The 21,832-nt window shown below is 41.5% G+C and overlaps 2 protein-coding genes and 2 non-coding genes across 4 annotated transcripts; all 4 read left to right on the forward strand.

Annotated features, from left to right (window-relative positions):
- Nucleotides 1–322: 322 nt before the first annotated feature.
- On the forward strand, nucleotides 323–8,957 carry LOC138595097 (eukaryotic translation initiation factor 3 subunit B). The gene is made up of 19 exons (XM_069666419.1): nucleotides 323–514; nucleotides 1,608–1,800; nucleotides 1,887–2,006; nucleotides 2,098–2,155; nucleotides 2,779–2,907; nucleotides 3,008–3,165; nucleotides 3,567–3,698; nucleotides 3,821–3,887; nucleotides 3,975–4,021; nucleotides 4,144–4,354; nucleotides 4,447–4,519; nucleotides 4,616–4,738; nucleotides 4,845–4,923; nucleotides 5,116–5,254; nucleotides 5,721–5,846; nucleotides 6,685–6,762; nucleotides 6,844–6,952; nucleotides 7,054–7,166; nucleotides 8,400–8,957. The coding sequence occupies exons 1-18, from the start codon at nucleotides 415–417 to the stop codon at nucleotides 7,152–7,154; spliced, it is 2,043 nt and encodes a 680-aa protein (XP_069522520.1). The 5' UTR covers nucleotides 323–414; the 3' UTR covers nucleotides 7,155–7,166; nucleotides 8,400–8,957.
- Nucleotides 4,964–5,045, forward strand: LOC138595450 (small nucleolar RNA SNORD60). The gene has a single exon (XR_011308497.1). It is a non-coding gene; the product is annotated as a small nucleolar RNA SNORD60 (small nucleolar RNA).
- Nucleotides 6,480–6,569, forward strand: LOC138595443 (small nucleolar RNA SNORD60). The gene has a single exon (XR_011308491.1). It is a non-coding gene; the product is annotated as a small nucleolar RNA SNORD60 (small nucleolar RNA).
- Nucleotides 8,958–13,392: 4,435 nt separating the features above from the next.
- LOC138594891 (carbohydrate sulfotransferase 12-like) lies at nucleotides 13,393–21,684 on the forward strand. The gene is made up of 6 exons (XM_069666164.1): nucleotides 13,393–13,481; nucleotides 16,346–17,008; nucleotides 17,218–17,360; nucleotides 18,912–19,040; nucleotides 19,189–19,381; nucleotides 21,058–21,684. Exons 2-6 carry the CDS (start codon nucleotides 16,469–16,471, stop codon nucleotides 21,328–21,330), a joined length of 1,278 nt encoding a protein of 425 aa, XP_069522265.1. The 5' UTR covers nucleotides 13,393–13,481; nucleotides 16,346–16,468; the 3' UTR covers nucleotides 21,331–21,684.
- Nucleotides 21,685–21,832: the final 148 nt, after the last annotated feature.

A 21,832-nucleotide genomic window follows, 5' to 3' on the forward strand; every position in this document is an offset into this window, starting at 1 on the left:
AAACGTAGAAAAGGTGACAAAATGTAGTTCTTCCGTGTAATTTTGCTAACAGCCTATCTCGCGGGAAATAGCTTCGGATGTACCGGTGCCTGACTTCCCTCTTCTTTTTTCTTTTAGAGTAAATTTTGAGCGTCATAACAACGCAGCAAACTGCGCTGCTAAATGATCTATAAAGATGTGGATATGTTAATTCAACGTGCGAGCGACGTAAGCTGCCATTCCATATGCTTTACAACTTCAATTATCCCCTGCAGCGCTTGCTCGCCTCCGAAGAAGTTCCGGTGTTACGTTTCCGTCCCATCGTCCATTTTCACGTAATCGCACATGGTGCCGCACCGGCCGAGGACCGCCAGCCTCTTGATTTTTCGGATTCTGCTCTGTTGTGGCGAGAAGTCCGTCTCGTAGTCCTGATAAATGCAAGAAACGGTGGATATGGTGGACGACCCAGAGTACGAAGAGGAAGAGCCCTCTTTCAGCGATCCGGAGGACTTCGAGGATGACGTCGAAGATGAGGGTGAGCGGCAGCAGGAAACACGCCGGCTTTCTGGCCTGATGCTATCAGTTTGCTTAGCGGTGTGCTAACTGGCTCAACGGCGGTGATACTTCAGATGCTGCAAAGCTAACTGATGTTAGCATGTCACTTTTTCATCAAAATGTCCACCGTAAAATAAGAATAAAATTGATACGTCACTATACATTAATATCATTTAGTTTTGTTTAGTACAGTAACGCTAGCGGCTAATATTGACTAATGTCACAGTTTCATTTCACGCCCATTGAAGCCTCACCCAGACCCCCCGACTCATTGTGGCCTTGTCGCTGTCATTTGGGAAATTGAAACAGGGGCAAGCTGACTAATGGCAATAATTTGTTGTTGCTTTCTGAATGGAAAATTAAGGCCAAGACCACTACTACGACCCTGCAGCCTGTGGTTAGCATGAAGCAGCTGGTAATATAAGCTAGATTTCACATCACAGTGTCATCACGGTCATTCTAGCCCAGGGTTCAGTGGAGCTTGGTCCATAATCCTCCTCAGGATTGCAAATGATGTACTAACTACTTGCATGTTGGTTTAATCATTGGAAGAATCTGCCCTTTTTGCAATGTGAAGTAACATTTATGGTATTACTCTGCAAAACAGACCTCAGTGGTTTCTGTAAATTTCTCTCTAAAATGAGTAATACTTGCACACTCATCTGTAAGTGGATTGGATCATTTAGCATGAATCAATATTACAACAACCCTTGCAATTAAATGGATCAACACTGATCTAAACCATTAGATTATACACCATTCAAAGGTTAGAAAAGATAAGGTATTAATTACTGTTTTCTTTGTGATCCACCTTTTTACTTGAGCAACAAATAATTATGGGAATTTGATTTGGTTAGGTGTTCTGGTGGCGTATTAGTTCAGGCTCATATCACAAACGTGCAGGACCTTTGTCGCATGTTAAAGCTGCTGTCTGTTTCTTAAATTCTCTTATCTCTCTCCCCCCATGTTTCCTGTGTGTCTTCCAAAAATGAAGCCAGTTGTCTCATTCCATAACTGACTTATGTCACTGTTTCCCTCCTTGATCTTTCATCCTTTCTCTCTCTCCTCTTCAGAGCTCCTGGGTGACATCCTGAGGGAGAAGCCTCAAGAGGCTGATGGCATCGACTCGGTGGTGGTTGTGGACAACGTCCCTCAGGTGGGCCCAGAGCGCTTGGACAAACTCAAGAACGTCATACACAAGATTTTCTCCAAATTTGGCAAAATCACCACTGAGTTCTATCCAGACGTTGAAGGCACGACCAAGGGGTATGTGTTTTGTTCTGTAGTCTGCTATTGCAGATCACTGCTTTTTGTGTTAAACACTGTTAACTATAGAACCATACATCACGCAGGTACATCTTCTTGGAGTATGCTGCTCCTACTCAGGCCCTTGAGGCGGTGAAGAACGCGGATGGATACAAACTAGACAAACAGCATACATTCAGGGTCAACCTCTTCACTGACTTCGACAAGTAAGTGTGCTCTGTAGGATTTAAAAATGCAGCAAATGTGACAGCAAAAAAATGTGAGCAAGTACAATGAATTGCTTGCTTGTTCTCCTAGGTACATGAACATCAGCGATGAGTGGGAAACTCCAGAGAAGCAGCCTTTCAAAGACTTTGTAAGTGTTTATTTTTTGTGTTTGTTTACAAATTAAACTTTTTAAACTTAGTTATATATTGGCGGGACCTTATGGCGATAAAAGGCAAATACGGGTGCATCACGTCCCAGATAACCAGACGTCTGCGGTTGACTCCCTTTGTTACAGTTGTAACTCTTGATTTTTCCTTGCTGACAGACGCTTTCCTTTTTAGACTGTTTGCCTTCATCTGAGCGTCCAATTTGTTTCTTTTTTTTTTTGGATTTTCACTTATTTTTGAAGTTGTATCTGTAGTCGTCGATCTTTTCAGCCATAGTAGATTACTGTTTACTTGCAACGTTTGCAGAGACCAGAAAAGCAGCAGACCAGCCACTGCTGGGTGATGGAAAATGTCACCACAGACACCCAGTCCATAATAATACTATATACTGCAAATGCAAAGTCTTTCATCAGTGGGCCATAGGCTCAATCACCATTGTGTTACCTCATTCGGTGATAGATAGTGACTTAACATTTATTTAAATGAAAATCCTTGAGATCTTTAATCATAAGTATTTAGTTACAAATGATTTTTTTGTTAGTTGTTAGTTATACCATCAATGTTACCAGAACGAATAACTAACTCTTTTTGTTCGTCTGTTCAGGGTAATATGCGCCACTGGATTGAGGACCAGGACTGTCGTGACCAGTACAGTGTGATCTATGAAGCTGGAGAGAGGACGGCCATTTTCAATAACGATGCCAAGGACCCAATCACAGCTGAAGAGAGAGCAGTAAGTAGTCGACCGCGCTTTACCACGAAGGGCTAATGGGATCTACTTTAACAGCAATTTTAGACTTGTGGACTAATGGCGTCTTTGTGTGTCAATGCAGCGCTGGACAGAGACGTACGTGCGCTGGTCTCCTAAAGGCACCTACCTGGCCACCTTCCATCAACGTGGCATTGCATTGTGGGGCGGCGAGAAGTTCAAGCAGATTCAGAGGTTCAGCCATCAGGGTGTTTCCCTCATCGACTTCTCACCGTGTGAGAGGTAATCAACGCTGCTGTTTAACAGTACAGAGTGAACACTTACATAGCATAAGTCATTACCCGATAAAGGCTTTTACTGTGTCTTTGTGTAAGTATTCAGTAAGTGGAGTCATGTAAATTGATGCAACAGTATAATTCAGCTCTGGGAGGTCCTGATCAACCTCGAGGACTGCTAATGTAGAGTCTGATACTAAATATTTATGTACCTAAAATGTTTATTGTGTGTGCAATAACAGCAGAAGAAAACCAGGTCTTACATTTTTACAAGCTACTTGATCCTTATACTGAAGTCTTCGTTCACGACTATTGAATCTACAAGCTAAAATCATCGTTGATGGATAATTTAAATGACGTGCAGTTTCTGAGCTGTCTAAAGCTCCATGTGCTTATGATGCGTTCCAGGTACGTGGTGACCTTCAGTCCACTGATGGACACCAAGGAGGACCCACAGGCCATCATCATCTGGGACATTCTGACCGGACAGAAGAAGAGAGGTTTCCACTGCGAGAGCTCTGCACACTGGCCCATCTTTAAGTCAGTACTCCATGCCAATGTGTCATTTTGTCATTGTCATAATCGAATTTACTTTTACTGTTTACACATGTGTTGCTCCTGTGGTGATTGAATAAATTATAATGGATGGTATTTGTTCTTAGATGGAGCCATGACGGGAAGTTCTTTGCCAGGATGACCACAGACACTCTGAGCATCTATGAGACTCCAGTGAGTTGACTAACAATAAAACACTTCATTGATTTTATGTTTAAACGTGTGAAAGTGATTATAAAACACTGTTTCTTTTCCTTTTAGTCTATGGGCTTGCTCGACAAGAAGAGTCTCAAGATTACCGGGATCAAGTAAGTAATGCTTTAATGTGTTATCTCTTGTAATTATGTGTAAATGTGTATGTGTTATGTGTAAATTTAAAACAGTTTTATAAAAGATACTAACAAGACTCGCTGTGTTTGTGAATCTGCAGGGACTTCTCTTGGTCTCCGGGTGATAACATCATAGCATTCTGGGTACCTGAGGACAAAGACATCCCAGCCAGAGTGACTCTGATGCAGATGCCTTCCCGTCAGGAGATCCGTGTCCGCAACCTGTTCAACGTCGTCGACTGCAAACTGCACTGGCAGAGGAACGGAGATTACCTGTGTGTGAAGGTGGACAGGACTCCTAAAGGAACACAGGTACATGAGCACAAAGAAGGAAGAGAAACAGCTTGAGACCTCCAGTGGTGTAAATCAGGTGTTAAATTTGTTTTCCTTTTTTTTTTCTTCAGGGTGTGGTGACCAACTTTGAAATCTTCCGCATGAGAGAGAAGCAGGTTCCTGTCGATGTGGTGGAGATGAAGGGTAAGCAAATGATAACACATGAGGTAATGCTGATTTGTTTCCTATAGAATATTAAAAACCGTGATTTAAATGTTGTTTGTTTTTCCACTTTTGCAGAAGGCATCATCGCATTTGCATGGGAACCAAACGGCAGCAAGTTTGCTGTTCTCCACGGAGAGGTTCCCAGAATCAGCGTCTCTTTCTATCATGTCAAAAACAACGGCAAGATCGAGCTCATAAGTAAGTAGAGCGGAGAGACGTGCTAGCTGTCCCGTCGACTCTACATTTTACAGTCTAGGAAGCCCCGTTACCCTCCACTTTATGTGACACTGTCCTTTTTCTACAGAGATGTTTGACAAGCAGCAGGCCAACAGCATCTTCTGGAGCCCCCAGGGACAGTTCTTGGTGCTGGCCGGACTCAGGAGGTCAGTAAAATCAGTTCGTGTGAGAGTGAAGGACACAAGAAGCCGCTGATGACAAACTAAATAACTTTTCTGACACCTCGTATGAGAGCTAAGCTCCTGATTCTAACTCTGATCTGAGGCTCGTAGTGTGATACATCAGCACTTGTTTACATGTATGTTTGTGTGTATAACTCTTTCTCTGTGTGTACGCAGCATGAATGGAGCTCTTGCCTTTGTGGACACGTCAGACTGCACCATGATGAACATAGCAGAGCACTACATGGCCTCTGACGTGGAGTGGGACCCGACCGGCCGCTATGTTGTCACCTCCGTCTCCTGGTGGAGCCACAAGGTAAGAGCTGCGCTTCAATTGGTTATCTCAAAGTTCTCAGTTTAATTCCGTTTAGTGGCATCTTGTGGCGATACAAGGCAATTGCGGGAGCATATTAATAACCAGACTTCTACGGTTGGCTCCCTTTTTTACGGTTTTAGACTGTTTGCCTTCATATGAGTGTCAAATTTACTTACTGGCAACACTTGCAGAGACCTCAAAAGCAGCCGCTTAGGTCCGCCTACCCTCTCTGGCAGACCAACCACTGCTGGGTGATGGAAAACGCGTCACTAACTGGGCGCCGCTTGGGATTTTTGTCAGCGAAAGTCACCACAGACACCCAGTCTGTAATACTGCAAAGGCAAAGGCTTTCATCAGTGGGCCATAGGCATCACCATTGTGTTACCTCATTCGGCGATAGTGTCTTAACAGATATTATGTGTGGAAATTCTCACTACGTTCCTCCACATCTTATGTGTGTTTTTAGGTGGACAATGCGTACTGGCTGTGGACATTCCAGGGCCGCCTTCTTCAGAAGAACAACAAGGACCGCTTCTGTCAGCTTCTCTGGAGACCAAGACCTCCCACCCTGCTCAGCGGAGACCAGATCAAGGTACCATTTTTTTTTTCTACATATAAATGTTTGCTGTATAAACTGATTTCCACTGCATGGTGCAGCTCGACTCGGCTCAACTTTCTTGACTTAGTTTTCCACTGCAGATAATACCACTTCAATGAAGGCCGTATTCTTTCTTTTCATTGTTTAATTTAAGGTGATCATCATAGCGACACAATGCAAAACTGCCATGAAATTATTAATGCGACAAAAACACAAATGTCTAACCTTAACCCTGGTTTTGTTGGCAGCCATTTTTAACAGCTTGGTCGAGTGAATGAGAAAATTGCGTAACTATTGATGGTAGCTTTGCTGCTCTAAATTGGTTGGGGGATTGTGCAGCATTATTTTGTTTCCCCGTCTGCTTTGCCGACAGTCCTGCTCTTCTCTGCAGTTGGTTTGGATCCATTACTTTGACTCATCCTTGCAAAGAGTCAGGTGTTGTGCAAGTAACAATTCTTGTGACCGTACAGTGTTGTGACTTCATCTTTAAGTATCAGCTCAGCTCCCTGAGAACAAGACAGAGCTGATACTAAAACAAGTGAAAGTGACCAAAATCAACATCTGCAAGTCAAATGGATATAAGTTGATCTGAACCGTGCAGTGGAAAAGAGGGATTTGTGTGTGTGGAGCCAATGATGACAAAAACTAAATAACTTTTCTGACACCTCGTATGAGAGCTGCACTGCGGCTCCTGATTCTAACTCTGATCTGAGGCTCACAACTACAATATCCACTCTATGGTGCAACACATACAGGGACTTGTATTATTATTCTTCTGTCATGTGTCTGTAAAAGCTGCCTTTAACATAGACATCCCTCTTGTCTCTTGCAGATGATCAAGAAGGATCTTAAGAAGTACTCAAAGATCTTTGAGCAGAAGGATCGTCTGAGCCAGTCCAAGGCTTCTAAGGTTCGACCTGTTCAAGTAAAAGCAGCAATCCTAGCCTTTACTCTCTGATATGAAGCTAAATAATAATGTGTTTTTGAGTAGGAGCTGGTGGACAAGCGCAGGTCCATGATGGAGGACTACCGTCGCTACAGGGAGGCGGCGCAGCAGACCTACCTGGAACAAAAGAACCTACGCCTCGAGCTCAGAGGAGGTGGGACTGCTCTCTTTATAATCCTTCAACATTAGCTCGCCTCCCTCTACAGCTGTTATCTTTAATTCCGAATATCGCTGACGTTTGTTTCTGTTTTCCAGGAGTGGACAGTGACGAACTGGAAAGCAACGTGGACGACTGGGAGGAGGAGACCATTGAGTTTTTTATCAACGAAGAAATCATTCCCCTTGGAGATCTGTAGTCCCCTACGCAGGTAACGGACACAGGCATGCTGACAGCGTGATGTCTCCATCACACAATTGAACCTTTGTAGGTCACGCACAAAAAATCAATGATAGATCCTTTAAGTGGCATGCAGCAGAGGGTATTCCTAAGTTTCTGGCAGGATAGCGTCATGAAACTTATGTTTACAGTATGTGATGGAAGGATAGGTGGAGAATGTTAACTTAAAATGAACACGGAAAATATACGTGGCTCTATCATTACATCTCACTGATACTGGGGAAGCCACAAGTTCTTTCTGTCGAGACCTAGGATGACAGAACAACCAGCTGACATTGGTCTTGAAATATGTGTCCCCTTTGCATTCATGTGACTGTAGTCGTTACTGTTGGCATTTGGAAGCTTTATGCCCGATGCTCAGACACACTCATACATCCATGTGTTTCTTTTCTGTTTTGGGAATGGAATAAAGGTAATACCTTTCAGACGTAAAGGATATAAGTCCCCCAACAGCGTTGTTAGCCATCCACAAAATTGGTTTTCTCTTAAACAAAGTCAAGCCTAGAAAATAACATATCTAAATATAACTGAAGAGCTCAAATCTGAATGATTTTTTGCCGTGCACCATGCTTGCTCAACTATTATTGGAGCAAAGGGTGAAAAAGGCCTGAAGCTGAATAGAGGTCAATTAAGATTCCTCTCATAAGTGTCATGTAATTTGCAGTCGGTGATTTGTCTTAACCGCAGTTAGATCCTGTTAAAGCTTCATATCTCCAAATGACCAAAAAACATTTAGTCTAATTAGCCCCCATTTTTATCTGACCATGCAGATTGTTAGAGTTTCCTGTGCCAATGCTTTAGATGGGTTTCCATGATACCAGCCATCTGCCTGATACAATGGAGGTGGATGTATTTTAAGGAAAGCACTGAAAATGCAGCAGCAGATCTCAACAGACATGTTTACCTTAGGTAACACCATGTACGTGACGTCAACATTTTGATTGAGTATTGATTCAATGGAAAGCGGCTGCAACTGTTGCGTGCAAATTAATTCGTCCCCTGTGCAGCTGCTGAATGTGATGAATGAAGTCATTCTTCTGTGATTCAAGCTAAATCTTTAGGCTACACAGGCGGGACATTAGTCACATTCCTGCATCGTACTTTTTGAATTGAGCCTTTGAGATTGACGACCACTGCTTGTGTATTATTCGCTGTCCAGACACTGACCTGTATTTAACTGGCTCTCCCTCTCCCTCTCTTTCAGTCCATCCGTTTTTGTGTGGAAGGAGGAGAGAAGAACTGCGTCATTGATTGGAGAAGGACGACGACCACGCCGTGAATCTTGAGGTTCAGCATCACGAGCCTCAACATTCAACTTTAGTGACATCATCAAAGCACGCCTTACTGAACAACAGCCACATCGAGAGGAAAAAGAGAAAATACTTTGTCGTGAATATTTTCTCTTTGTCTCTCACCATCACTTGCCCCATTCTGATTCTCTCTGTGGAGCTTGACATTTAGAAATACTGCCTTCTTTTTCTATTCAGTAATCAGAGATACTCACTCTCTCATCTCTTATTGGACTTTCGTCTTGCTGGGGCTTGTTTATACACTAGCCTCAGCATGCTAGTGTGTCATCACAGGGCAGCACAGAGTGCCATACCAGTGGGGGTCAGAGGTGTAGTGACCAAACAAGTAGCCTTGTTAATAAATGTGCTGATGTGGCGCTATAGTGGCCTGTATCCTCCTCCATTCAGACTAGGCTTTCACACAGGGAGGGGGCGCGCAGCGGGAATAACTTTAAATAAACATTCAAATACAATACTAACAGGCTGTGTCCCAGAGTTTGATTTGTTATTATAGAATGAAACATGGTTTTTATAGTCCTGCCACTGACTGTCGCTTGAATTGTGAGATTGAAACCGTAGAGCTACATGCTTTGTGCAGTTAGTGTTCAAGGAATTAATTAGTCGATAAATAGAAATGAATGAATCAATCAATTATGTGGCAAGGTGATTTGGGTTTCTTTTTGGGCCATTGTGCCTTCATTGATAGGACAGCTGAAGAGAGACAGGAAATATTAGGAGAAAAGAGTGGGGGATAACATGCAGCAAAGAGGCGAGGGCAGAGGGTTGTACCTGTGGCCACTGCGTTGAGGACTGTATCCTTTAGCCCTTTTTACACTGCGGTTCCACCTCAGCGCCGTAACGAAGCTCCGCCGTCATGCAGCCTTTGCCGTTTTGTATTGGACCAAGCAAAGGAGTAAAACCGCCCCGGTGTGTGTTTTTACAGCGTTCTGGCTTTGCGGAAGCAAAATCGGCATGCTTCAAATACACACACACAGTGCTCTTCCGCCCTGCCGACTCCACTGTTTACACAGACGCCGTTTCGCATCTGTTTCGCTTCTGTTACTACCTCCGATGTTGGCTCAGAGGCGGAACGACTTCGCTCCAACATTACGCCTACGTGCGTTTTACATGATAATCAGACATAATAATCCCGCCTTGAACTGGCAGTGCAAAAGGGGCTTCTGTATATGGGGGGCCTGCTCTACGAACTGAGGTGAACCAGCGTCCCTGTAAGGTAATTTATTTAGTAGGCAAACAACAAATATGGTCCGCTTTAAATTTGAGGACTTTCTCCTTTTTACTGTTTTCGATCAATTTAAACTGATTATCTTTGGACTACTGCGACAAAACAAGCAATATTAAGAGGGAACTGAACGTCATTTTTTACGTATTTGATTAACAAATTCAAAAATATGAATTAATTTGTAACGAAGGCCTTTTGTAATTGCAGCCCTACAAACATCTGAATACACCAACAGTCTATTCAGCATTAGACACCTCGGCCATATTGACACAAGGTCAGGGATACATGTAATTCATTACTAGTTGGACAGCAGATGCATCTCTTTTTTTAGATTATTTTGGCTTTTGCCTTTATTTATAGGACAGCTGAAGAGAGACAGGAAGTGTGGGGGATGACATGCAGCAAATGATCAGCAGACCAGGACGTCGATCCTATGGTCAGTAGGACTGTAGCCTCCATACATGGGGTGCCTGCTCTACCATTGGAGCTAAACCAGCGCCCCAACAGATGCGTCTCTTAACTGTTAACAAGTTTAATCTGTTTGTATTACAAACAAAAGTACACATAACTGCTTAATATAATTATTCCGAAAAGTACAGAGCAAAAAAGTTTGCTTGGTAAATTGGATGTTTTTTCCACTATTCTGGGGCTTTGAAAAAAAGCATATTTATTTTGCCCTTCTCACTTGGGTCATATATAATCAGAGTTGATGAAAAAGCTGCTGTAGCCTTGAAACCTGTTTATATCGACTTGTTTACTGAAATGTACTGTTAGTCAGGTGGCCTCATGTCTCAGTCAATTACATTTTAAAAATACAATATGTCACCTTTCCTCTGTCATTAACTCATTTGCAGGTTAGATTTGAAGCCAAGTATAAACACAGAACTGCATCCTCTGCAGCTGCAGTCAGAATCACAGAAGCGTTTCAGCCTCAGACTCAGCTGCTGACACATTCCCTAATGCAAATTGTAGGGGAAATGTGCTTAAGGGTAAATGGCTTTATGCTCGGGTGATTTTTATACTTGGTTTAGTCAAGGTCAGACACTGCTTCACATTTACTGTGTATTTTTGTGGCCCTGAAAGATTTCATGGAGTCAAGCTCATAGGGATCCCTCTATTATTCTGGATAGCGAGGCTGTCATTAAGAAGAAAGTCTTGCTTCGGTTTCTTCAATACATTTATCGAGCTGGCCGTACTCTGCAATTTAAACAGCTTGTTGAAAGTAACATAGCTAAACTGTGAGGAAGTTTTCAAGTCAATATGTCTTTTAAAAAAACATCAAAGTTTTGTGTTTCATGTTAAACATTTGTGTCACTCTCCTGAAACAAACCCATCAAACAGGGAACAGTTAGGTATTGACGTCCCAGAACCATTTAGGTTCATTAGTGGTTAATCCCTAATGGCAGTGTGAGGTCAGACAGCGTTAATCTACTCAGTTTGTTTATTGACTCTATAGGCTGCACAGATCTTTCACCTCATTAACCTGATCCTAATGTATGTGCAGGCTCTCCTGTGCAGATGTTCACCGTGATGTTGGACGAGAAGAACAGACACACGATCCGACTAACGACTTACCAACCAGCTTGGTGAAATGACGTCCAGGTGTTATTGTTCAGCCTATAAGTCACAAGTCCACAGAAAAACGGCCCATGTGACTCATGCTTAAATACAGCCTATAACTGCATCATAGTAGTGTCTGTATGTAGGATACCCTCAACTATTGAATCATACAAAATGAACATTTTGATTTTCTAATACAAAAAAGCCCAAATCTACAGTGTATAAATGTCCCATGGGGTCCTACAACTTTCAATTAATCCATGTTCACATATATTCATTATTTTTAATTAAGAACTATGGATGGCAGAAATCGAGAAGAAAACTGAAAACACATAAGCAGATTACTTCTGGTATCTAGTACAGGTGTGGGCAGAGGTTTCAAATGTCTGATAATAATCAAATATAGAAATATTCAAATTGAGAAAGAGGGTAAATACATTGGAAATGCCATCAAAAACTAGTAGAAAATTTCATTTTATTTATAACAAATCAGTCAATAATAAACATTACTGATAGCAACACAGCGATAGATATTTTGGGAAGGATATTTCACAGGAAAACCCTGTCATCAATTCCCAAACATGGTAAAGTCTCTTTCAGTAATCAAACAAAGTTCACACTTCCCACCCTCAGGTTTCAGCAGAAAGAAAAAGGGCACATTTATCGGTACATCAGATTTTCACTCTTCTGAATTTTCCCCTCTTCTTTGTGCACTTTTGAACTAAGTGTACTGTGCTGGAAATTCCTACCTCCCTCATCGATTCATACATTACACAACATGAGTCGCATTAAAGATGCTGCAACAATAGACTTCCTCTACAGTCTACTACAGCTCTTTGATTTGTATTGAAAGAAATTGTAGATCATGATTTGGCAGTAGTAAATAAAAGCTTCATCCAACTGCAGTGATTAGTCGGCCTGGTCTTCAGTCGAACAATTCACTTGTTGCACTGTCAAAGACTTCATATTTTCTGGGCTAAACGTCTGTGTGGCATCAGTGTGGTCTTAATTTATAGCTACTGCTGGTGAGCTGCAGAGCCCTTTGATGTGGAGAAAGCGGACAGTCACCCCCTCATTTTCACATCAGCTCACAGATGTTATAAATACTCATTAAGAGACCTAAGTCAAACAGTCAAACATGGGTGATACCAAATTTAGACTTTCATAAAAAAATAAGTACAGAGTGATTCAAAACAAAACTGTATAAATTATTTCTTTATTCAAAATACTCTACTACTTTTGGTTTATTCATTTTGGTGCTCTGTTATAGACATTTTTTAAATAAGTTTAAAACCTTATTTACACCACATTTAGAACAGAAGAGCAAACACTTGTTTTGATGCAGAATAATGACACGCCTTAAAACAAGAGCCTCAAAAGTGAGCTAACTCGGTCTACTGTAAGTGAAGCTATATATATTACATTAAATATTTGTTTCCAAACTTTTTTGGGGGGTTGGGGGGGTTGGAAATGTTTTATATAGACTGGCCCACCTTTTATTGGGGCTGCAAGGATTTAAATTACAGAGGTTATTATTTTCCCTAAATTATTATATGTTAGGCTAGAAACCAAAGCTAAAGTTTCTAATTTTATTTAAGCCTACTTGGGACAGTATTACATACAAATTAAAGTTTCAGGTACATGACCTCAGAAAACAAAATGTACTGTATATGTTGACAATACACAGCCACATTGAAGTTAGGTATGATGAAAATAAAACAATTTTTGATTCAGTATCTCATTATTCATAATTTTATCTTATAGCCTTATTAATCGACCATGAGTGTTTAATTCGTTGCCTATTATTGCTTTCCCTTTTCGATGTTGATGCGATTCCAGTGTCCTAAAAATAACCCCTGCCCTGTAAATAAACCAGCAGTCCCCTCTAGGCCGCCTGGAGGTGCTAGGATCGTATTTTGGGAACCAGTCAAAGGCTGCTGGTTTATGGTTTCATAGCTTTAAATCCTTTCAGTAGGCTGTGTGGTTAGAAACGAGAGCCTGTGTGGAAGACACGGTGGCCAGTTTCCCAAATCTCGCGTGATTTTGCTGCAGCGTGAGCGTATACAGCTACAGTCCTCCTGTCGTGCCTACTGCCTACCCGGTCCCATCACTGGTCTCACGGACAGACAGAGAGGGGGACACCGAGTAGGCGACAAAGGGCTCACCGCCCGGCACCATGGAGCTCATCTGCCGGGTAAGATTAGTCATTAAACTCGGGACATTTAGTTTTATTTTTCTTAATTGTCGGCATGATGCTGCCTGTGTGAAGGGCATTACGGGAACAGAACCGGGTTTTTTTTGTACATTTCAAAGGGAGCATGATGAGGAGGTTTGTGGGGAGAAAAGGCAGCAGGCTGTGGAAGATAATAAGTTTTAGTGTTTCTGTCGTCTGCTGCTGATGTGGAGAGAGGTAAGTGTCCGTTTGCATGAGAGAGGGACAGTGTCCGGTGCTGCCAGTGAAAGAGCACATTGTAACCTGTGTACTGTATAAATTAAGGTAGTTTTCCTACCCAAGACTGGGAGGAGGTGATAGTGAGTCCCCCGCGAAAAAAAAGGAAATTTAGCTGAAATAAAACAGCATGTACTTCCTTTTATAAATACACGACCTTTCTTTAAAAACAAACTATCACAACTTGTTTTGCTCCTGTTATTGACTCCAAAAGACATTTAAACTTAACAAAATGATATTTTAATGTTTTTTTTCCATTTTCCTAGTGTTTCTGTGCACGTGCATGTGTCTGAGTAGAGCGCGTGCCAAGACACGAGCAAGTTTGAGGATGTTGATTTCTCAAAATAGGCTCCTCCAGTCAACGTGGAGTTTCGATTTAAAACCTGGTGGAAAGAAACACCGCAGTCAAAACAATAATTTTCTCTTTCAAAATAAGAGCCGGGAAATTTTCTGCTTTAGGCCTTGTTACTAGTCTGTTTTTTTCCTGGTTTTATTAGAACCGTTATTTTTTCCACTATTTCCCCGACAGCACATGTTTTTGTGGGACAGACAATGAGGGGTGTAAACCCTTGAACAGGCTCAAGACTGAGGCCGCTCCCACCCCCACAGCCCCGTTTGTTCACATCTCCGTGACAGCTGAGGGCCCCGGGCGGAGCCTGAGGTTCCCACGGCCCCGGGCAAACTCAAAACCATTTGTAGCACATTCTTTAAAAAAAATTCTGTTCATATTTTTGCTTGAAAATGTGCCATATTGTGGTGAATACGCAGGGGGAAATAATGAGATCTTACTTGGATAAAAAGTAGCATTACCACATCGTAAAAATGCCCCATCCTTGTATTAATCAAAATGTAGGCTACTTGAAGTATAAAAGTAAAAATAGACCCATTACTTGAGCTTTAAGCCTTTGTATAATTCTACCTCACACTTCTTGGTGTATTACCTCATACTGTATGTATGTATTCACTGTGATGGCATTTATAAACACCCCACCCCCTCCTCAATTAATTTTGCATTTCCATTTTCAGTAAAGAGGGCATCTGTCACATTAACAATGGACGCTCTATTTAACTATCACGTTAAATATCAGCTGGCTTATATTGTTTATTATGTTTTGTGTTTGGTGGGTAAAATGTCACTAAAGGCTGTTGCATATTCTTAACAGCATTCTGCACGGCCTGTTGAATATTATAAGTCACATATGATACTATGTCTGAATTGTTGTTCGGAAAATTCAGTGGAGTTTTTGTTTGTTTATTAGGCTATATCCTCATTTTTATTGGTTAAGCCAAACCTATGAATGTTGGCCAATCGGAGTCACTATAAACAGATAACGGTAACCAGACAGCTCATGCTGCATTATATTATTATGTCATTATCTGAGGGTAAACAACGAACGTGGACAAAAGACTTTCTGTGTGTGCTCAAGCGCAGAAGTCTAAACTGAACTCATTGTTGGTACTCTATTCTTTATAAAGAGCTAATTAATGTAAATGATGGCTTTATTAAGCGCTAATTGAACATTTGCTTTTTATTAATCTTTATAGATCAGTTAAATGTCATAAATAAGAAAAAAAACACTCTTTATCCTGCTTCATCAGCTTTGTCCTTGTAGCTCTTGAACTCATCAGTGAGATAGACTTCTGTAGGATGAAAAACATATTAATAGCTAATGAATATTTTAGCTGCAGACTTAATGGCTTCTTATAAAGCGAACACCGCTCCTACCCTCCTTTACCCTCGCGTCTAACTGACTTACGAAGCACTAATGATAATTTAATATACTTTAACAAAGCTGTTAGTCACTAATTCTAATCCCCTTTAGTCCCTTGTTAGAACGTCTTACCCATGGTAGGAGATCGAGCTAATCCCATGAGCACTTTTGATATCGTAATCAATATAAATACACAGACTTGCAATGCAAGGACATTTATGTGAATAAATATTGTGAACACCAGTGTTTGAAGTTTTGAGATCTTATAGCCTACTTCCATTTAAAGATCAGTCTGTTACAACTTGTTTCATAGTTGAAGTAGGCCTTTTCAAATGATATGTTCTTTCTTTTAAGGCAACAGAAATGCTAAATTTTAGTGCAACAGTGACACAAAAGTCATAAACCAGTGCAGGAATGTCAGTTAAACAGAAGCATCTACAGTTTACAGTATGTTTGCTTACATTAGCTAACATTAGCCACCATAAGCTAATTGTGACACCATACGAAGAAAAGTGTTAGCATCAAAACTCGCAAGTATTTTCAGTCTTCAGAGCAAGGTTGTGTTACTCGTGTTATTAATGAAACTTTTTATATTGAGAAGAAACTATGTGTTATTTCTTCTTTTAAAAGTTAGAGACTTGTTATAAGATATAAGAAAAGTTTTAACTGCTTTTTTATACTGCTGAGTACTTTAATCTGTTACAATGCATACAAAATAAATAAATGTATCAATGTATCTAAACAATCTAAAAAAAAAGTGAAGTTCACTTCTGTTTTTTTTTCACTCTAAAACTCCCATTCTTTTTTTTGTAATCAGTGTTGTAGTTGCTTAATCATACTTCACATACGCTTTGAAAGAGGAACAGGGGTCTAAGTCATATTTCCTGTTTCTTTCAGCTGTTCCAGTTTCTGCAGCTGACTAGCAGAAAACATCCCCTTCCGCCATAGATAGCCACCATGGAGCTGAGATAACCTCTTCCTCTCATCTTTGCCAATCACTGCTCTGGATCCAGTCTAACCATGGGAACATGGCGAGGTCTGCGAGTGGCATTCATCCTGGGGTCTTTGTTTATGATCCTGCTGATCATCGTGTACTGGGATGACGTCGGAGGCTTCAACCTTTACCCACTACAGGACCCCAAGCATGAGTCGTTGCACTCTGTTTCTAACCAGGTGACAGCAGGCCCGTCACGCTCTGTGTCCACCAGCAGAGCCAGGACCAGTTCGTCCTTTACTGTTCACACTACTGCTCCCAGTACGACACTGGTTCCTGAGGAGAAAGGAGGGGCAGCTGAGGGATATATAAAAGAGGAGGAAAAGGAGACAAAGGAACAAAGAAAGGAGGAAATAAGGAAGGATGAGGAGACGGAGAGGAGTCATAGTGCTGTGGAGGATATGGAACAGGAGGTAAGGAAGCAGAGGATCATGGATATGTGCTCAGGAAAGGATGCAGTGGAATTCCCCGGAAGGACTCGCGCATTTGAGCAGATCCCAAACAGAGAACTGGATCACCTTATAGTGGATGACACTCACCAGATTATCTACTGCTATGTCCCCAAGGTACAGCTGCCTTTGTGTCTGAGTGTGTCTGTATTTGTGTGAGCATGGGGGTGATGATACGCATGTGGGTGGTGAGCTGGTTCTTTGTTTGTGGAATAAGTGTGAAAAAGATAGCAAGAAAGTAACTTGGTCTCGACTCAAATCCACACACATTTGTTAATAGTCCTTCTGTCTTTACTTATTCATTCCTTCTGTCATTCTCCGTTCAGGTAGCGTGCACCAACTGGAAGAGAGTGATGGTGGTTCTGTCTCAGTCTCTGATCTCGCCCTCCTCAGGGAAACCTTACACTGACCCAGAGGCCGTACCTCCTGACCTCGTACACAACTCCTCTCTTCACCTCACTTTTGCCAAGTATGACACACACACACAAATATGTATACATATTGAAAGAGGTGAAAAAATCAACATTTTTTTTAAGTTAATCCTTTAAATTCATGTTTTATATGAGCTTTGTATATATACACTCACCAACCACTTCATTAGGTACACCTGAAAGATCTGATGTAATCCAATACACCAGCTCAGCCATAAGATTTGCTTTTATGTTGCCTGTAATGTACAGGTTTTCTTCTAAGCTGTCATAGAGGTGTTAATTCAATGATATTTCAGCATCAAGGTCATAATTGGTGGTGGGGCTTTCTAATACTCTGGCCCCCTCATGTATGTAAATAGGGAGGACAAAAAATTAGAGACACATCTCAATATAATCGACTTAGGTACAACACCACCTTTAACTATGGCCTCAGTAATAAACAGAATTGAATTTACACAGTTTTGACTCTCAACAAAACAAAAGTCAACAAAAACTAAACTTCATAAAAGCAGAATCCATGGCCGTGCTGTTGTACTGAGCTGCATTAGATTGTACAGATGTTCCTAATGAAGTGTCCACTGAGTGTGTATATATGTGATTCAGAGGCACAAGCTTGATTAATGTAGACATACACGGTCTGCTGTGAAGTTAATTAACAGTATTCAGAACGTGCGGCTGAGGCGGAGTGATACACACAGTGAAAAGTCCCAGTGCTCTATATCAGCTCTCAAGAAACTCCTCTTATCCAATCAGATTACTTGGTCAGAACTAACTGTTGCATAATAATTCATCATTCGTACAAAAAAATCCCCCCCAGCTTTGTAGACTGCTACAAATTTAGATGGGAATTTATTTGGAAAAAAACATGCACCAAAAATAAAAACCCCCCAATGGAAAGTCTACACAGAGAAACCAAGCCCCCTCTATAAACCTTTTAAATACTCACTAAAACGATCTCCCCAACAAGTCAACATGGAAACCAGACAGACTGAAGAATGCATCTGAACAAGGCCAAAGAAGGCAACCTCAATACCACAACGACGACAGAGAAAAAAACATTAAATCAGGCTGTCCAGGCAAAAGTTAAATACAACTTTGCAATCAGACTGAAAGTGAGTTTTTCCCCCCAAATATTCAACAGAATATATTTTTAAAACTTGTGGTGTAAGAAGTTTTTAGAATAACAGAAAACAACCCTCAAATTAATTTATTTAAAACGTGTTCAAAAGGCTGAGCTACATGGTTTGCCTTATTTAGAGCAGTTTTATGGTAACACTTAGATATTCATTAGAAACTCTCCGTTAGCTGAAGGAGTTATTTACCGAGTTGACACTTGGAAGAGGAGAGTGGAAACGACAGGCGGGGCTTGGAGCTGCAGCACAGACAGACCTTTCTCTACCCCACGGGAGCTGTCTGTGTTTGCTCGTGTGTTTTTCTACCCGCATCGACACATCTTTTTTCCCCTTAAGGACTGATCTGGCTCTATGTTATGTGTTTAGTAGTGTATGAGACACAGCAGCTAAATATTTGAGCAAACTCTAGACACTGAAGATCTTGTTTCGTTGTTCTGTTTGTGTGTCCTTTTCCAGGTTTTGGCGTCATTATGGCTCCCTGTCCCGCCACCTGATGGCACTCAAACTCCAGCACTACACCAAGTTTCTTTTTGTACGGGACCCTTTTGTTCGTCTCATCTCAGCCTTCAGGAACAAGTTTGGAAGGTTTGTGTGTTGTTATGATGGATGGGTACACAGAGATTAAGACGTGTGCCCTAGTTGAGGGCTGAGAAACATGTTTCACCTTTGATCTAACATGAGTCCTCTTATTCTTGAATTATTAAAAGTGTGTGTTTTTGTGTGTGTTTTTAAGGCCCAATGAGGACTTCTACAGGCAATTTGGTTCGGTCATGCTGAGTCGTTTTGGTAATGTGTCTGGTAGTTTGCCAGAAACAGCAGCTGAGGCGTTTGGAGCAGGAATCAAACCCACTTTTCAGCAGTTTATCTCGTACCTGCTGGATCCAGAGACGGAGAAGGAGAGTATCTTCAATGAACACTGGCGGCAGGTATGTGTTTCACAAAGGCTTATAAAGTTTGACTTTATTTTTGAGATGACTGGATATCAAAATTTCACTATATACATACTTACCGCTGATGTTGGTTAAATGCCACTTCCACATCTGCTTTTATAAAACCAAATCAGCATAATATGAACTTATTGCCACTACCTAAGATCCAGCCATCCATCCATTATCTATACCGCTTATCCTGTTCAGTGTCACGGGGGCTGGAGTCGGTTCAAGCTGTCATTGGCCGATAAGCGGTGTACATCCTGGATTTATCGCCAGTCAATCACAGCGCTGACACATAGGGCCTTTCCCAAACCGGACCCTCCCCACTCCCTCGCGGGGTGAACTCTGTTTGACGTCACACTCACAGCTGAACGGAGCACCCTTCGTTTAGGTGAAGGGATTAAATACAGCGCCGAGCTTTGAGACGAACTCCCCTCACTCCAGCTGAGATAGGAAATGTGTGTAACCATGGATTCATGTCATTCAAAAAACCTGCTATTTTAGTCTACAAAGTCACTCCACATCATGAGGAAAATAAGTTTCATCCCAGTCTATTATTTCATGTTTATCTTAATTAAAGCAGTTCTTGTTTGCTCAGGTGATAACACAGAACTTTAATTTACATCTCTCATCTCATAACTCAATAGAACACAGCGTTGCACCTGGTCAGTAAGTCAGCATCGGTGCAGACTCGCTGGTGGAGGGTTTAACAACCCACTCCCACTCCACACTCGGAGGTTTTGGATGACACTCAATGTGGCGGAGCCTCCACGCAATCGCGCAAATGGAGTGTAGGGAGATGAAGTAGGGAGTGACAACCTTTCACACTCACAATGGCCAATTTTAGAGCCACCAATTAACCTAATGAGCTCGCCTTGTGAGAGAGGAAGCCAGAGTACCTAGAGGGAACCCATGCATGCATTCAAACCAGGAACCTTCTAACTGTGAGGCAACAGCGCTAACCACTGCACCACCGTGCAGCCCACTTCCTAACATTGTCCCTGTTATTTGCATAGTTTGTGTGTCAAATTTACTACAGTAATTCTATTAAGTATCGGGGTGTACTAATGTCGACATTGCACTAATTATGCAGTTAGTACAATAGAAAATAATATATAATTTTAAACTGATGGAAAAAGACACAAGGACAGGTGCACTTTTGAAACATGACCATCAGCTCCAAATTTAGTGTTTTACAAAAAGACAGTGAAATATATTTCTACCTTCATTTGTTTTGTTCGCTCTCGTTGCAGCCCTCCCTGCAACATTTTCATTAACTCTGGTTGTGAGCAGCTGTTGTGGGAGAACCGCATCAATCAATACCACACTTACAAATATTGAACCATTTGACTCTGCATGCTGGGATTGGCTCTAAGTGAACTTGGCACGACAGGAATCAAGATTTTCTCATGTGCTTTCCACCTCCTCTATTGATTGTGTGATTCTGAGGCAATGAAGCAATACATAATTAGGAAGAACAAATCAGGAATAGAGTTGTGTAACCTGTTTATTATTTATGCCAATATACATTATGTACACGTAACATACACACACAGTACAAATAGGACACACAGCTATGAGACAGCGTGCAGGTCTTACATACAAAATCTAACCTAAGGACAAATTGTTGCAGTTTTAAAATTGTACATCCTGCTTTTTGTGTGCCTTAGGTATACCGTCTGTGCCATCCATGCCAAGTGAAGTACGACTTCATTGGACGACTGGAAACTCTAGAAGCAGATGCGGAGCAACTGCTGAAGCTCCTGAAGGTGGATCATCTGCTACACTTCCCTTCAGGAGCGCGAAACCGTACTGCAGCCAGCTGGGAGAGAGACTGGTTTAAACAGATTCCCACTTCAATGAGGAGAGAACTGTACAAACTGTATGAACCAGACTTTGAGCTGTTTGGATATCCCAAACCTGACAGCGTGCTCCACCGATAGACCATGAAGAGCCAAAGTCCTGGGCGCTGCACTGTGTGTAGAGCCCACACCTCACCTACCTGTGCACAGCCACCATATGCCTTTGAAGACCCGTCTATTATTATGTTTGTTTTATTTGTTTTGTGCATACCTCAAATGACAGAAGTGCCTGCCAGTATTATTTTATTTTTTCATCATTACATATCTGAAGCACACCTGCGTACAAGTTATGTTATCCCAGTGTTTTTCCCCATGTAAAAGCACTTTGAATAGTATTTTGGTAAGACATAGGGAAAAGACTGGGGCCAACTGTTAGCAGACATTTCTAAAGGGAAATATGTTGCCATGAAATAAAGTGTTTTTGTAAATGTGTGACTTTCTTTTTTTTAATACTGTGTAAGGAAGAAGTGTTCAGACCTTTTGAAATACCATAATTTTAAAGTAGTCAATTGCATGCAAAACTTAAAGGGCTAATGCCACTGTTTAATACTTCAGGGAGAACTACTCAGCCTTTGACAACAGT

The sequence above is a fragment of the Semicossyphus pulcher genome, unplaced genomic scaffold, assembly GCF_022749685.1.
Source record: "Semicossyphus pulcher isolate SPU_LCO1_2020_fin unplaced genomic scaffold, fSemPul1.0.p SCAF_17, whole genome shotgun sequence".
Classification (NCBI taxonomy): domain Eukaryota; kingdom Metazoa; phylum Chordata; class Actinopteri; order Labriformes; family Labridae; genus Semicossyphus; species Semicossyphus pulcher.

Excerpts from the sequence above, each read along its gene's own strand:
- LOC138595097 (XM_069666419.1), top strand. The coding sequence starts at position 415 with ATGCAAGAAACGGTGGATATGGTGGACGACCCAGAGTACGAAGAGGAA. Across the intron at positions 4,924-5,115 it reads GTGCTGGCCGGACTCAGGAG|CATGAATGGAGCTCTTGCCT; the intron begins GTCAGTAAAATC and ends GTGTGTACGCAG. Across the intron at positions 6,953-7,053 it reads ACGCCTCGAGCTCAGAGGAG|GAGTGGACAGTGACGAACTG; the intron begins GTGGGACTGCTC and ends TCTGTTTTCCAG.
- LOC138594891 (XM_069666164.1), top strand. The coding sequence starts at position 16,469 with ATGGGAACATGGCGAGGTCTGCGAGTGGCATTCATCCTGGGGTCTTTG. Across the intron at positions 17,009-17,217 it reads TCTACTGCTATGTCCCCAAG|GTAGCGTGCACCAACTGGAA; the intron begins GTACAGCTGCCT and ends TTCTCCGTTCAG. Across the intron at positions 17,361-18,911 it reads CTTCACCTCACTTTTGCCAA|GTTTTGGCGTCATTATGGCT; the intron begins GTATGACACACA and ends GTCCTTTTCCAG.